This window comes from Nesoenas mayeri, assembly GCF_963082525.1.
Source record: "Nesoenas mayeri genome assembly, chromosome: 4".
NCBI lineage: Eukaryota > Metazoa > Chordata > Aves > Columbiformes > Columbidae > Nesoenas > Nesoenas mayeri.
The window spans coordinates 68,141,530-68,158,381 of NC_137540.1; the positions used below are offsets into that span (position 1 = coordinate 68,141,530).

At 37.6% G+C, this 16,852-nt stretch overlaps 1 protein-coding gene across 3 annotated transcripts in view; it reads right to left on the reverse strand.

Moving 5' to 3' along the window:
• FAM193A (family with sequence similarity 193 member A) overlaps positions 1-16,852 on the reverse strand; it is a 79,212-nt gene that overhangs the window by 20,147 nt on the left and 42,213 nt on the right. For 2 of the 3 annotated variants that reach the window (XR_013922046.1, XM_080343172.1), the window contains exons 7-13: positions 15,747-15,871; positions 11,097-11,241; positions 6,377-6,454; positions 4,693-4,805; positions 4,298-4,540; positions 2,195-2,348; positions 1,914-2,093 (exon numbers count right to left, since the gene is read on the reverse strand). Coding sequence is in view for 2 of the 3 variants with exons in the window: in XM_080343172.1 (XP_080199298.1) it covers positions 1,914-2,093; positions 2,195-2,348; positions 4,298-4,540; positions 4,693-4,805; positions 6,377-6,454; positions 11,097-11,241; positions 15,747-15,871 (1,038 nt within the window). In the remaining variant the exon portion in view is untranslated. The remainder of the gene's footprint in view (positions 1-1,913; positions 2,094-2,194; positions 2,349-4,297; positions 4,541-4,692; positions 4,806-6,376; positions 6,455-11,096; positions 11,242-15,746; positions 15,872-16,852) is intronic. The other variant, XM_080343173.1, reaches the window with a different exon arrangement.

Sequence of the window (16,852 nt, forward strand, 5' to 3'; positions counted from 1 at the left end):
ATAATCACATGAACCATAAGAAATTCATGCATTATTAGAACCTTTTACTGATCTCAAGGTATCATTAGCCTCTGTTGACTCAAAAGGATTCAAGACTTTGGAAGAAAAGCAGCTCCGTTTCCCTCTCTCAGCTCAGTACTTTCTCCTGCCACTGTCATCTGACATCTCACTGGAAGATCATTTTACCAGAAGCAATACCAGGAACACTTCCCAATTGCTATTTCTTCCACAGCAACGTGGCAGACCATGTTCTTCCAAAAAGCAACATTAGCTAACTTAGATTTCTAAAGAAGAGCTGACAGGTGTTTCCTTCAGAAACAAATAACTGATTATCATTTAAAAGCATTATAGCCTTTGACACAAGGTGTATTTTAACAACCAAAGACTGCATAAACCAAATACAATTAATTAATTAGGTGTCTAGAGAGGAAAAAGTAACTTTCTTAGTAAAAAAAAAAAATCAGTATTATCAAGAAACCAATACTAATCTACTAACAAGTGAAAATGGAAAAAAATATGTCAAACAATATGGTGAGATTCATAATCAAATTTTGACAAATATTTGGATACTGAGCATGAAAAGGAAACCAAAGACTAATAAAGATACCAGGTAAATGAGCAACCCCAACAGGTAATGCCAAGATATCGCAAATGCACAGGACATGTACCAGTGAAATCAATCACCTGAATGCTGTGTTACACGGTAGATATTCAACTCTCATTAGAAAAATCAGGCTAAAAGAGAAATCATTAGGGGTTCCTCAGAATAATTCTGAGAAAATTATTTGCCTTACAAGAAATAAACAAAAAAGAGAAAGGTTAAATTTGACTTTTAATCCTGCATTTTAATTTGCTTCCCTAAAGCAAGGGGACTTACATAATTTCATTTGATTTTGCACAACAAATGCTGAATCTGTTCATCAGTTTCAAACTAGTTTGAGAGAGGTCTCAGCCCATGAGTATTATGCCATTGGTCAGCCATACACAGAAAACACATCTCAATATACTTACTGAAAGAAAAGTAGCTTAACACTCTTAAAACGTCAGAAAATACATCCAGTGGAAGGCCTCACAAACACCCTAACCACAGGGAAACATCCCATGGGAGTTCCCACCTGACCGCTGCCTGAGCTCGCAAAGATGCCCCCTCTGATGTGGATTCTTTAATACAATAAGCAACAGAAGTGACTGGTGTGTTCTCTCTAGGAGCAGCGGGCCCGTGCTGCAGCTGCAGGGTAACTTGGATTAAAAGCCACACAGCCATAAAGGCAAGTCCATTGGATACTTTGCTTTGGTGCTCAGCTGTCATACCAGATACCACGACCTGCTGGGCAGATACTCTCAGCTTTGTTCTTTGGCTGGTGTGACGATCTTACAACAAAAAACTTAATATTATTAAACTATTAAAAATCAAAACCACACACACACAACCAAAACCCCATCAACGACCCCAAGACCCGTAAGTTATGCAATGGATTTAACTACACAGGGTTTCAACTGGGAAAGTTAGTTCTCAGATGTAGTATTACGTACTTGCTAATTAAGTACTCGCATCAATTCCCCCTAACTCCTCAATTAATTTCTAATAACATTTATCACAGACCAAGATCAAACTTCCAAGCAGAAATGCTTTTTAGCTTCTGTTTCTTGCTCATACAGACAGGAATAGACATTTTTCACCCTTTTACTGAAGCCACCTTTAATATAACTAACAATTCCAAATTTTGACTAAAGGAAGATATTAGCCATGACAATATACAATCAGTTGAAAATATTTTAGATATCATACCTAGCTACTGATAACTTAGTATATTAAAAGTAAATATTTAAATGAAGATCCAAATGTATTATCATTCAAGCAGCTACTTTTAAAATGTTAATTTAGTGCAAGACTTTCTTTTAGATTACTATACCTGCTGACTGGGGTAAGAGGGTGGTGGACTATCCATTTTTGCTTCATCTTTCCTTAATGCCCTTTTTCCTAGAGACATTTCTTCCTTTTGAGTCCCTGGTGGTTCACCACTGCTCTCCCCGTCTGCTTCTTCATCATCTGCTTCTGAGGAACTGCTGCTGGTGCTGCTCACCTGAGGAGACTGGACAACATTAACTCATTAACTTTGGGGTGAAGGATGGGTCTTTGTCCAGCAAGAACACCCAACAGCCAGAAAAAGATAAGACACTGTAAATGCTGTACCTCATCCTTCAGTGCCATGTTTTCACCTCCGCCATTTAGCTCGCTGTGAATTCCATTCATGTTGGCTACAACCTCTGCATCATCGTAATTATTCAGTGGGTAGATATCAGCAAATTTTGCTGATAATGGTGCAACATCTTCATCATCACTACCACTGAGGGGAAAAGAGGCTTAGATAAATCACAGCACTTGGTAACCTGGTTATTGTAAAAGCAGGTAGAACACCAAAATGCAATACAGTTGAGGGCATCTCTTGTATAAATGCTTCAAGCAGGAGTCAAAGGATTGTCTTTCAAGTTGTTTAACGGAATTTATTTTTTCAAGCAAGGAAAAATCAAGCAACCTGCCATATAATCCTACTGAACAGAGTAGCTGCATGTCTGAACAATAGACTGCATTGAAAATAAGATTCTCTGCTACTTCTGTGTAAAATACTTTTCCACTACTGTTTTCTGACCAAGGATCTAGCAAATTAATAATGACAGGATATAGATGACCTTTAACTGGATGAATAAAGTTTATGTCAATGATTTCCCTCACACAAAGTGTGAACTGGAAAAAAGTACAATATAAAATTCAAGTTTTTCCATACATTAAATGTGAAACCAGTAACAGTAAGTAGGGAACACTGAACACATCACACTAACTTAAATTTCTCAACAGCAACTGGCTCCTAGACAACCCCATGTCTATGTGCTTTTCAGAATCTGCTCTAAAATACTTAATGGGATTTTTTTTTCTGTAGAGACAGGTAGTAAAAGAACATGAATGTTTAATTACCCGCTCCAGGGAAGTGTTGCAAAGATTGGTTAGTTCATGTTTCTACAGCAACTCAGAGCTCTTAAAAGAGCTCCTAAACTGTGCACTTTATCTTTTTGCATTCCATGAGATACTGTGCCAAAATTTAATTACATGATGGCACCATCAGGCATATTTCAAATGTGCAACAAGGAAATAAAATACAGCGGATATTATGAGACATAAAATGGCTCTTCCCCAAGGAGCAGTGGTATTTCCCTAGAAATAGGCCTCTTACAGTAAATAATACCTGAATTCAACTGAACTAGCTTCTGAAGAGACAAATTGAACAATTTTGGACATTTCAGCACCAAAACTAACGAGAGTTTACAGAAATCGCAAACTACACACTTAAGAATATATAGCTGAATATATTGCCACATAATCTGTTTTCAAGTGCTTCCCAAATGGGTTCAGAAACTCAAGTCCTGTTAAGGAAGATTAAACCGTAGATGGTAGTGGATGCAAAGGTAAACGTTTAAAGGAAATTAAACATCATGAAGTGATATTCATCAGAAACATCCCACACATCTGAGTGTTCCTGTTCATCACACCACACTGATGGGGCTAATGCCAATTCCCTTGACTGTACCAACAACAGGAATTTCATTAGTGCTCTTGCCAGCACTGAAATCAGGTTTTAAAATATTCCTTCAGAACAGCATGACAGAGGAGGCTTGCTGGTAACTGTACCCTAACCACGTACAGAAGACAGCCCACCAAGCAGTTTTAACCCTGAATTATGGAATAGGCAGAAGTCTACCGTTAGACTAATGCCTCAAATCTGAGGGTCATCATGATGTGAATAAGGAGTTGGCAGATACTTCTGACAGGGATAATAATTTTTGATGCAAGGCTTGAGTTAACACAACTTCAACAATCCTAAAAGCCTCCTAATAAAGGCTTTTTTTGAACTAAACTGATTCATATGAAATGACCATTCCTCAAAGAAAAGATCACCTCTTCCCTTGCTCAGACTAAGAAAACGGGACCTTTTTAAATAATGCTCTAACACAGATCAGTATCTGATCTCCTTATAATCTCAAAGCAGGAAAGTACATACTACACACAGTTCTAGCTATACTGTTAAGTCAAGGCCTTCAGCATTTTTAAGAACTAAACAAGCTGTTTTTCTTTATGTTTGTAGAACATACAGCACTGGAGTTGTGGTCTGTTGAATGTATGATTAATATTATAAAATTTTCTGCTGTAAAACTAGAATTACATAGTAATAGTCAACCAATGCAACTTGCCTGCTTAAGTTCAATTCACTACAAAATTTAAAAACAGAAAAAAAGAACTTACAATGTTGGTGCAGAACCATTATCTGCAAGGATCAGTCTGGGATGTTGCTGAATTGTAATAGGCGAGCTGGAACCTGATCCTGAACTTGCTGAAGACATACTGGGTGGGCGGATCTCAGATAGATAATCCGGAGCAGAATCAATTTGTAGCGGTAACTGGTTAATGTGAATATCATCCGTTATAGGAGAATCCACGATGCCACACGTTAAAATGTGCGAAAGGCTGCAGTCATCACAAGTACATCTGTTCAAGAATTAAGATTACAGATTTTTGTGACCTGGTTTAAATAGCATTTATTTAAAGTAACCACACTTGGTTCCAATAATGTGTTTCATTTTCCCTCGTACAAGAAACTAACGATTTGTTATGATTTCATATTAAAAACATCAGCTCACCTTCTTCTATAATTACAGTTGGGACAGTCAGGCATGCTCAAACGTGATGACAGCATGTGTCTCATTGGGTCTGTGAAGTTGTTCTCCCCAGCTAGTGCTTTCTTGTTATTAAGCTGAAGTAAATTATAAAGGTGGTGGTTTAGTAGTGCAAGTTTCTAATGAACAATTAAATGGCACATCATGATTAACAAATTAGATAATCAGGAAGATTCTTTAGGTAAAACATTTTTAAAAGAAGCATTCACAATAATTTCATGAAGGTGGTGTTTCGATCATGAGTGAAAAGAAGTTTAAAGTTACAAACAATAAACATTTGGCACTGAAACTCTTCCACGAAAGTGTGTTTCTACTATGAAACAGTAAAGTGGCCAAGTCCATCTCCTTGACTGATTTGTATGTGCATCTTGCATGGTACTTCTGCTGACGCACTCTGAACTTGAGTAGTTCTTGTCTTGTTTCATGGTCTGCACAAAAGGACACTGCTGGCAAATGGAGAAAGAATTCAAACTCACCCTTAGCTTGCAGAAAAGAATTAGGGCTAATTCTGTAGCCACAATGGGGTAGTTTCAAGAACAAAGCAGCTGATCAAAACAGGACTTAATTGTATTAGTGAAAAAATATAACGCAAATAACCTCCACCTGGCAGCAGCATAATCCTGAAAGTACCTAATTTCATTAGATACCTACAAACCTTTGGTTAAATAAGGATGTGCCTAAGCTTCCACTTCTGTAAATGCCCAGATCTGATCCTTACCTAAGCAGACACAGGCTTACAGCTCACTTAAGCCCAATTAGGATCAAGGAAAAAGAGGATTCTTAGAGTCCTCTGAGAAGCCCTGTTCGCCAGATGTTCCAAAGATGTGGTTAACACAGGCTTACGTTCCTTATAAGAAAAAGTACTTACTGATGACTGATTTGAGGCATTGTCAATTTAAGCTTAAGTTTATTAAAATGCACTATCATACTCTCTCTTTCTCTGGCTCATGACCAGCATTTCTTCCTGCACAGCGGTACAGGAACGGAGAGTTCCCCATCCAGCCTTGACTCCAGTGGGGTCACTCCGTACTCTTACGGAAGGCATGAGCTATTTGAACACTTCTAGGCTACAGAGGAGAGTGGTGTGTCTTAAACAGGAGATCGTTTTATAATAACATAGGAACTTCTACAGGCCCCTATCTGGCTACATCTTAAAGAAGGCAGACGGTTCTGCTCAGCCTTTTCCCCACAAAACACATGGAGGAGCCACCTCCAGAGCTATAAGAGATGGGATCACCTGCCCTGCTGCCCATCACACTCCCCAGCTCTGCACACACGAGGGAATTTGTTTAACTCTCAAACACAACATTCCCTGTCGCGTACATCAAAGCAGCCCCACACTTAATGTATTGGCTGTTTTGGATCCCACTCTAAAGGCATCAGAAGTGCCCCTTCTGTCATATAAAGAATTTTAACACCTGGTAACCAATCCTAAGACTATGGTACTTAGATTTGCACTTTGTAGTAACTGCGATTACATATTACTACATCTTGCTTTTCTGTACTTTAGCTGACCAAATTTCATGCCTGCAATAGTCGCAAAATTGGATCATGTAAACTAATACGATATACTACACTTACAGGTTTGCATTTTACAAATATATATGAAACATTAGTATAACTTAGTAAGGTATAAAAAAAATCCTACCTGCTCTTCAATAAAACGCCTCTGTTTAAAAAATTCCCAGTCTTCCTTCAGCATGCGTTGTTTTGCTTTCATTGCCATCTACAACAGAATTTAACAAAAACTCACTGATTGAATCAGAGAACTTCTGTCCTGTGGTCACTTGGTATATCTGTTTCCTAAAACTTAGCTTGTCTGTGCTATTTTGATTGTACTTACATACGTAGGCAAAATGAAGTGTAATTTATTTGCTAATCATCTGATTTGAGTCACTTAAACATAAGATTTTTATATTCATTTACACGATTTTTCAGTCTGATTTTTCCACTATTTTTCCTTATGATAACATTTATTTTCAATAAATATTTCACAGCATTTTCAATAAAATGTGATTGGCATTAAATTCTCAACATCCACTAAAATCTAGAGCTGCAGAACCTTCTGCAAGGTCTAGAGGCAGGCTCAAGTGCAAACTGATGTACCACATGTGGGACTAATCACCCAAAGAGTCAAAAAAAAATTAGAGTAAAGAAAATTACGCAGTGACCTACACTGACACTATTTATCACTTTTATTCCTCAATGGACTTCATGCCCATGATTTATCTAAGCCTGGACAAATATTTTATAATTACTAGTCCCTGAATCATATAACTGTAAATCCACATAGAGTCTGTAACTTTTTGTACACAAATGACATTCTTCTGATTTAGTAAATAAATTCACTCTGACAGAATGCAAAAACTTCCATGAACTTTAAACACAGCAAAATGCAGAACAAAGCTTCTCCTGTTGTACTACTCAACATTTTTAGAGCACTATTTCATCAGTGAGGAAAAACAACCAACTAAGTTATCTTTTACAGGGTTTTTTTTGTCTAATAAATAAAAAAATCTACCACCTTACAGAATGTAACAAAATGCTTCATAAAGCTAGGGATTTGAAACAGTATTAAGGAGTAAGTAAAGTTTTGCCTAATGAATTTCTGGAAGATTCAGCAGCATGCAAGTCTAATTAGTAATGTGGATTTTGATTTCCCTTGCTCCAGTGAGGTTACACCAACACCAAAAAAATGAGTTTATCATGTGTATTTGTGTTGTTTGAAAAAAGCCCACATGTATGAAATATTCTTGAACCATTTCTTAGACTCACTAAAAGGTACTGCAGAGCCTGCGGCCAAGAACATCAGAAATTCCATCCTGGCTGTACTATCAGGCTCTGAGCACCCCTGAGCTATTGATGTATTCAAAGCCAGCACCACTCACTGGTTCAGGTGCCCTGTCACCCAGCTGAGTCCTCAGCACCAGAGACAGGCACTTATATTTGCTATACAGTGTAAGAGAAGACCTCAGTGCCAAAGAATGAAGTTTAAAACAGCCAGTGCATTAACTGGGAGCTGCCTGCTCCAGCCTGCCAAGAAATCATCAAATAAACCAGCATGGTTTAAGTCTTGATGCTCTTGAGTATTAATGGAAACAAGGGCTGAAGTGAAAGTTTCCTTACTTCCAGCTTTGCAGCCGTTCCAATACCCCAAGTCTGCAAGTATCTTAAGCTATTAATTCCAGAAACAATGGGAAATACCTTTTCTCCCTTTTCTTTTCCCCAGTGGATATTTATTTCAGCAGAGCACAGCAGCTGCAATACACACCACATGATTCATGCCCAAGAATTCTGCTAGGGAGTGGGACATCGATTCAAATGCCATCCAAAGGAAAAAAATGTTCACTTCAATCTTGCACATCTGCAATGAATACACTGTCACTGCTGCCCAATGGAGAGGCCAACTGCCATCCTCCTCCTTCCTCCCTGTTTATTTGAGGCCAAGAAGTATTTGAGATCCAATCAGACAACACATGGTGAAGTGAGAAAGAGAAGTGAACAAATATTCTTCCATTCTGGAACAGACTTAATCATGAAACAAAGCCACCAGTTTAGTCAGAACTGACACATACCACTACATCACCTGCGAGAACTCTGAGGTTCATACATCACACCCATTTCTTCCAAATGTTAAATTCCATCAAATATGAATAGCCCATTTGAGCAGCCCAAATTCTACCTGTGAATCCAATCTGTTTTCCTAGCCTGTTTGACTAGAAATAATAAAAATAATTCCTCTTATCACAAAGTCTCAGCATCCAAAAATAGTGAGTGCTTCAACTATTTATACAGCTGCCATAAAGGCAGAAAACCATTATGCCCATACAATATTACTTTTTCTATTGCGTTGACTGAGACTGTTAAAAATCAAAACAAAACCAAAAAAACCCAAAAATGACCATGAAAAGACAAGTAAGAAGCTCTCCCTGGGCTCTTGTGGAGCTGGGCAAAGGCATTCCTGTTTGCATCCCTGCTTTCCTTTCTTCTTGGGAGTCAGCAAGTAAATAAAACAGAAACACTTTCAGACAAAGTACATACGTCTACTTGGCCATTACTATAGGAATATTCCAGATATATTTAGGACCTTCCAAGTTAAATGTAGTCTAAATTTGGTAAGAAAAACAGGATCTGGAGGTACAGGCTGCATACGTTTAAATTCTCCTGTACTCATCTTTCTCAGATTTTAACATGAGATGGATACAGGTGCTGATAAGAACAAATCCTTATTCTGTTTTTATTACAGTGTACATGCATGGTATAATAGTGCATTAAGTTACATGTCTATGCATTACACAGCTGTCTTACAGTCTTTAAAAAGGTGTACTATTTGTATTGCTTGCAAAAGTTAACAACTTTTTGTTTCCAAGAACAAGTAACACAACATACAGTAGTGGAAGGTCCATGAATTCTCTCTGCTGACACCCCGACTAAAATTTTGGATACAGTTCCACAGCAGATAAATAAGAACCACTCTGAAGTTTTCCTCTGTGATGGTGTATGTTCTAACCTTTGATACACTAGCAGTAAAACCTAATTCTGCTAAGCCAAGGGGTAGCAAATAACCAACATGCATTTACTGTTAAGATCCAGTTTCCATAGCAGCCAGGCTTCCTGATTTCTACCTTGCTGGCAAAAATATGACTGCAACTTCAGATAAAGTGGTCATCCTAAATGTGGTTTTGATCAAGAGTAATCACAGGTTATCACCAAAGGGCCTAAGAAGCAATTATTAAAATGTTTGTTCTAAATATAAACACCAATACCAATATCTCCTTTAAAATTCGATGGTTAAAGTTTTAAAATTGTTTCCCTTACACACCCCCTGCAGATTTTTTTTTTTGATCATTGGGAAATAAGAAGTCATCATATTAAGTTTCCCAAAAAAAGAAGAGGGGTTTCTGTTTCCATCAAGATACAGGCTTCACTGAGCAGATAAAATACGCTATATGACAGTACTTGTGGCAGTTGTATGGTCAGTTGATGAAAAGAAATACTGAAAAATCAGGTAAGAGTTGATTTTGAAGTGGTGCAGATCAACCAAGTCAGAAGTCTGATATGAATGTGACTCTACAGTAATTCCATGTTTTGGAAAAATAAGTGAATGATGAGAATTGAACTGAGCTCCCTTTCTTATGGTTGAGGCAGTATCGGACACAACACACTGACAGCATGGAGAAAATGACTTCTACTGGCACAACATGTGAGACGAAGATTTACTGAGCTGTCATCAAATATCTAGGTATGCAAAAGCACCCAGACCAAGAGAAAACTTTGTTAACTGACAGTTCACAGATGCAGACCCCAAATATAAACGCATCTCAGCAAATAAAATTAGTTATGTCCTGTCTCCATCTTGAAAGTACTGGAATTAATGGTAAAAGTACAATTAAATCTTTATCACAGGGAACAGCTTCTGAAGACATTTACAGTGTATAAAATGTTTGTTATCTACAGGAGTAACACAGCATTGCTAAATCTCAAATTTGATCTCCCTATTCCTATTGTTCACAAAACTTCAAAATACAAGAAAAGTTCTATAAAATTCTTTACCTTCAATTATTTCAATACATCTTCTTTCTTCTAGTATACTTAAGATTGAACTAAACAGTATTCAAAGCCTTATCCTGAAGTGTTTTAAAAAAATTCAAGTTCTTTGGACATGAGACAAAACACACATGAGCAATTTCAGAAGAGTTTAAACAACCACTTGCAAAATAAACCGCTGTTTTTCTGAAAATTAAGCTCTTGACAATGTAGGAATCAGCACAACAAAGTGATTATTTTCTGAAATGTAGCACACACTCAGAATAATCAGCTGTCAGAACATACACGTAATTAAAAAAGGATCACTTCAGAGGTCTCAAATATTTATGCAGTGAGATTCTGGAGTTCTGATTTTGACAGTTGTACAAAGGTCATCACACTGCAACACGCAACAGTTTTTAAAAGCCATATCTTCCTCTGAATTTCATTTCATGCAATTATTATTTTGGAATCTTAGGTGTTTTTATGAGGTGGGTTTTGGTTTTTTGCTTTTCCTAGTGACAACTACAAAAAGAAAGTTTCAGTTTACTGCGCTATGGGTAATTTACAGGCTAAAGTCATCCAAAAATGTTCAAAGACCATCTTTAAATAACGACACAATCAGCTGCTTCAACAATTTGAAGATGTTTCTGGACAATCACCACTACATATTGGTATGTTAGTGTTCTGCTTTTATTCTTGAATATGGATATCAATGAAAAAAGTTACACTTTGTTGCTTCAAAGCTCTGGATAAAAAGATCACAGAAACTCCACTGGAGTTTCTCCACTTGCACGGGCTGCTCCCCACATCAGTCTTGTGATTCTTCACATGATTCTTACCTGTTCATCAACATAATCATCTATTCTTTTCTGGCATTCCAGCCAAGCTTCAGCAACTTGACCCATTTCCTGCTCCAGCTGATGGTACCTTTGTAGCAAGGTACTGTACATGTCTTCGCTACAGGAATCGTGTGTTGTTCCAAGCCTGAAAGTTCAAACAGCACTTGTTATAGAACAGACATTTCACTAAAAAATAATAAATAAAATCACGCTTTGAAGATCTGCCCGCCAAAGAGTGTTGTTAAAGTGCATTTACTGATACACCTAGGCCCACATAGCTGCTTGTATCCCAAAAATGGGTATTTGTAGTCATTTTTCAAAAAAATATTCAATAACTGCTTGTTCCAATGTTCTGTAACCAACAATAGCAAGAATGTGGGAAGTGCAACATTTCTACAGCCTCTTTACCACAAGCAAACAGATGTCAAACCTACTGAGCCGTATTTATTGAAATTTTGTTGCTTGATATATTTATCCTTCCAAATTCCATGGGCTAAATATACATGTTGACTATTTACTGAAGAGCTATATAGTAAAAATAAAGCCAGAAGCTTGTTCATCAGAACTCTCATGATCAATGCTGAAGAGATGACTAGACGAGTCGGAGTTCCAGCTGGGAGAAGTGCTGGAGAATGAGGCAAGTGAGATAATTTGGTTGCTTGCACTTATCTACCATCACTTGAGCAGCATCACATTCAAAATGTGGTTTTACTGTTCACTGATGAACATGTCTGTGAGGAGCCCCAGAAATATGAGGCAGATTCACCTCCCTTCCTACTACTATGTTTTTGTAAAACAAATTCCTTTAAAAATCTATTAGATGATTCTTCACTAAATAAGCAAACTCCAGAAACCTTGACTTCAGATACCAATAGAAATACAAAATTCTATTTGATTATGTGTATTTAAAGCACATCAAATTGTAATGACCTGTAACTGACAGAAATAAACTGAAGCTTTCCAACATTCCTCCTACTTAGTAATTAAGAGCAAACTGGTTGGTAGTTAATTAGGCACAGAGGTTGTAACGTGAGTCAAATCCAGTAACCAAAAAAAAATTCAAGCATCAAATACTTGATATTTAAGCCCAGTTCCAACATTTCAGAGAGGTCTGTTACACATTTCTATTGCAACGGGCTGCTAACCCAACCTAAGAACTACATAGTTCTGCCTACCATTCCGGCAATTAAACATAATGAAGAGCTGAGCAAACAGACAACTTGGTAAGCATTAAGTTACAGCTGTTAGCGTGACTTCACCGATAAATCCAAGTTTGTTTTATTTTGTTGATTTTGTCCAGAACCTGCAACACAAGCACTTTAGAAGGGTGCAGAAGCAATTCTGCACATAAAGAAATCTGAGAACTCCATGCTTGGTAGAGTACAAAACACAGTTTAAAGGGATACAGGGATGCAACACCTCCTCACAGTCAGTGCAAACAACGTCAATTCCTGTTACTAGATCATGATTTACCACTTTTCTTGAAGCCTGTGCTTCTGGTATTATGCAGTTATGTGAATTTCTGATCCCTACTGAACAGAAGTCAATAATTTGCTCTCATAACTGCTGCTGAGTAGCGCTATTCTTTCAAACAGTAGGTGTGTACAAAATCTTTTTTAAATAAGCTCTCAAGTTAGAAGCAAAAGAACTTAAGGTTTAAAAATTTAGCTTAGCAATGCAACAGCATTTATACTTTGCATTTTTATTGTGACCCTTGAGTAAAGGTTAACATGAAACTAGTAAATGTACTTTCACCCCTAAGGCAAGTATAAAGTAACGAATCTAGGTAATATTTCAGTCCTGTAAACAGAGGTAGAATATATTCCTGAACCGCAGTACAAAAAAGGTAATAAAAAGCACCACACATATATAAAATAAATAAGAATTTCTTTCCAGTAGCCAAATCTTCCAAGGCATACCTGCTGACATACATCCTATTGTATGCCTCCACACCTTGATTAGGAACCCAAAATCTTTTGGCCACCAGCATTTAACTGAAGGTGCACAGGCATATAGGTGAGGTTCTTAGGGACATGGTTTAGTGCTAGAGTTAGGTTCTGGCTGGAATCTATTATCTTGAGGGTATCTTCCAACAAAAATGAGTCTACGTTTCTATGTACCTTGAACACTGTCCCATCCCATACAGGGAAAGCAAAGAGGACAGAAAAGCCCCAGGACAGAAAAGCACCAAGTATCAGTCAGTTACTTCATTACTAACCCCCAATAAAGCAGTTTGTTGAACGCAGGAGGCAAGTGTGAAAAGCATGTTAACCCAAGACACATGTAATCTCCAAGAAGCACTGGTCACTCATCTATGAAAGGTAGGTTGACTGGATTTCCTTGAAAACTGATTACAAAAATACAGCCTTATGAAATGCTGCAACTGATCTAGAAGCCCTGCTGATTCATTAACTCCTGATAAGCATAGGGACAGCTCTTAGAGCTGGTCTGCAGGTGGTACAACTTAGCATGCCTCCTAAACAAATCAGAGGTGGTCACTAGGTAGGAGAACGAGATACAACACATTAAGACCCTGGTAGTTTACGCTGAGTAGACGACAAGCCCTGTGAAATACTGACACAGCTGATCTCGTATCAGCTAGTAACCTCCATCCCCACAAGACCCCTATGTTTAACCCTCCCTAAGTGAACACCTGTTCTAGTCTGACATCTAATAAGCCTCCTTGGAACTAATCACAGCACAGCACAGCAATTATATATTTTCAAAAAGCCAGAGATATACAAATGATTTAGTGATTTAAATAAGTGATAAGACAAAGTGTGGACACCTGAAATCTAAGTGAAATTAAGATGTCAAAACACCACTGCATATTTCTTCCTCAGGAGGAGAAAACAATGATGCCAATGTTCTTTTGTAAGGGAACTCTGCTAACACCTTTTCTACTGTGTTCAAATGATTCTCTACTAACAAAATGATCAGGGGACTAGGCTGATCCCTGCTTGTCCATGTCAGGCCTCTCTGACGGAACATTCCTCCATCAGTTCCCAATACAAGGCAGTTCATCCCCCAGAAAAACTTCTCAGGGAAGGCTACCTAATTCTCTTACTTCAAGACCCAGAGAACTCAGCAGTAAAACCCTGAGAGTCCACGAAAATAGAAGTAATCTCTGCTTAAAGAAAAACAAGACATACTCTATATAAACTAGAAACTATGGAACAAGAAGCTTGCACTGAACCTCCCTTTTCAAAAAGGCTCATGTGAAGCAATGTAGGCAAAACCACAGCTTATGTGAAACAGCCTTTGAAGTTATCTAGTGAACAGAGATGCCCTGAAAAGGAATTCCTGCAGTAAGAGACTGACTTGATCATATTTAAGCCTTGAAAACAGCTGTCACTACATTGAAGTTCCGTGCAGAAACACCTTCTGTTGCTCACTTTAATGGCAGTAGCACTTGAGAACAACAGGTAAGGGAAAACAATCCAACGCTTTTGTTCAGAAATGACTATAAACTTCACTAAGACTATTCTCAGCTACTGCAGAGGAAGGCAATATAAACTGTCTTGATATAGGCAGGACCTGCTGCAGTAAGTGATGCAGAGAAGCCTTGTCAGACAGCATGGAGATGAATGAGGGATACAGCGTCAGTGGCACTGGGAACTCAAACACAGATCACAGAATCACAGAATGTCAGGGATTGGAAGGGACCTCAAAAGATCATCTAGTCCAATCCCACAACTGAACAAATTGTATTGAACACAGCAACAAAATTACCTACCTAGAGGGTTAAAAACAAAAACAAAAAAATCAGCACCAACCCAATTTAAAGTAAACCAATTAGACAGTTTATTCTGAGGGACCTCAGACTTGCTGGGCCCAGTGACAACTAAGAGTTCTTGGTTTTGCTTGCTTTTCTTTCTAGTATCTGCTAGCAAAAGAAGAACTCATCAGAAACACCTTTATGCACTCTGAGAAACATCTCCTGTGACAGACTTAAACTGCTCTTGCACCATGGAAAAATACCCAAGACAATTCCTTTAATAAACGTGTACACAGGGTGTAAATGTCTCATCATCAGAAATGATATTGAAAGGTCAACAGGAACCATCCCTGACTTGACTTTAAAAATGTTCAGATTTAAAGAATAAAATTTCTATTAATTAATACCTTTCCCCTAAAAAATACCCAAACACTTTGCAGGTACACAAATTGCAAGCCGAGCAACATACACTTTAAAGCCCTAGAAAATGCAATATGCCATCAGACCTACAAGCACATAGCAAGGGATTTTGCTTCTTTTGCCTTCTCCAATGGAAAGATGGCTTAAAACTCCAAAGGAAGTTATTTGTGCACTATGGGAGAAGCATTGAGGCTTTAATTCGCTTGTAGTGCTGTAAAGACAACAGCAATGCCGGATGAGAAGTGAAAGCAGCGCTATTCAGTCCTACCATCAGTGTTTCCATAGCATGCTGTCATTTTACTAGGTAACCTACAAGTCAGCAGATTAGGGTAGTTATTCTTCCAACAAGCAAATTATGACAGCAGCCCACTCAATTAACAATACTGTTTTCAAGACAGAACAACCAATTAAATTGCAGAAGCAGCAAAGATTATATTTTTCTCTTTAAACTCTGGTTGCAAACATGGGTTTTGATTTCTCCTTAACATTACAAAAGAAAATTTCAACTCTACCTTAGCTGTGACACCAACATTGGCAAGCTATTCTGCAGGAGTGACTCGGAAAATACCAGATTTTCAAACAGATGCTTATTGTGCAATTCCCATGTCACTTGAAATTTCTTCAAATGTTCATTTTCCTATAAAAACAAAACAAAAAACCAGAAATAAGCCAAGAAAATGGAAAAGAAAAAAGTCCGAGGCAAGAATTTTAATCTCCAACCTACAGGCCAGGTTATCCAACTCAGATCCAGTTTTAATGCCCAGAAGCTCAGAATTTAAGTAATTCTTTAATGACTCAAATAACCATAGCTTCATTTCTTGTTTTTCTAAATTGTCACGGATTAGGAAAAAAAACAAAAGACTACGTTGTTAAAAGCTTCCATTCATTTCTGCACTGACAGACGTATTTTATGATCTGAAACGGTTATTCTCAGGTTTTCTTGTCAAATATTTGTCTGATTATTTTCCAGTTCTTATCTAGCAACAAACACATACATAATGGCACAATCTAGTCTTTATTCAAAACCGACATAAAACAGTTCTCTCCAAGCACAGCTTCAAAACTGAAGTTTTCTAAATATATGAGAGACCAACAGATTCTCTAGTAAGCAGAATGTTTTTCTATTTGAGTTTAACATGTAGCTGTGTTTAATTTCAAGGTCTAAAACATAAATCTGTTATTATCAAAACATAAGAATCAAAGACAAGTGTAATATTTGTTCGCGTCAGTAAGTTTCCCCACATATTGCCAGCAGTATGCAGGTTTTCTGCACCAGGACTCAGCACACACAGCACCACACAGCAAAATTAAAAGCAAGCATTCCAGCTATCAGGTCAGCAAGTGAGCCCTATGCACTATAACCCTGAGTATCCAGAAATACCTGCATACTCTGGAATTTCGAAGTTTTGTTAAGCATAGTGGGTTAAAAACCACATATTTATATCAAACAAATATGAGACTATCTGTATTCAAAAAAAAGAATCAAGTCTGCAGTTTTATTATTATTTAAGAAGGGTGGGTGGGTTTTTTCCAATTTTTAAAAGACACATGTACATTTCCACTTAGAATATTATGTCTTAAAAATATTTAAATTTTCTATAAATTGCTAATAATTTCT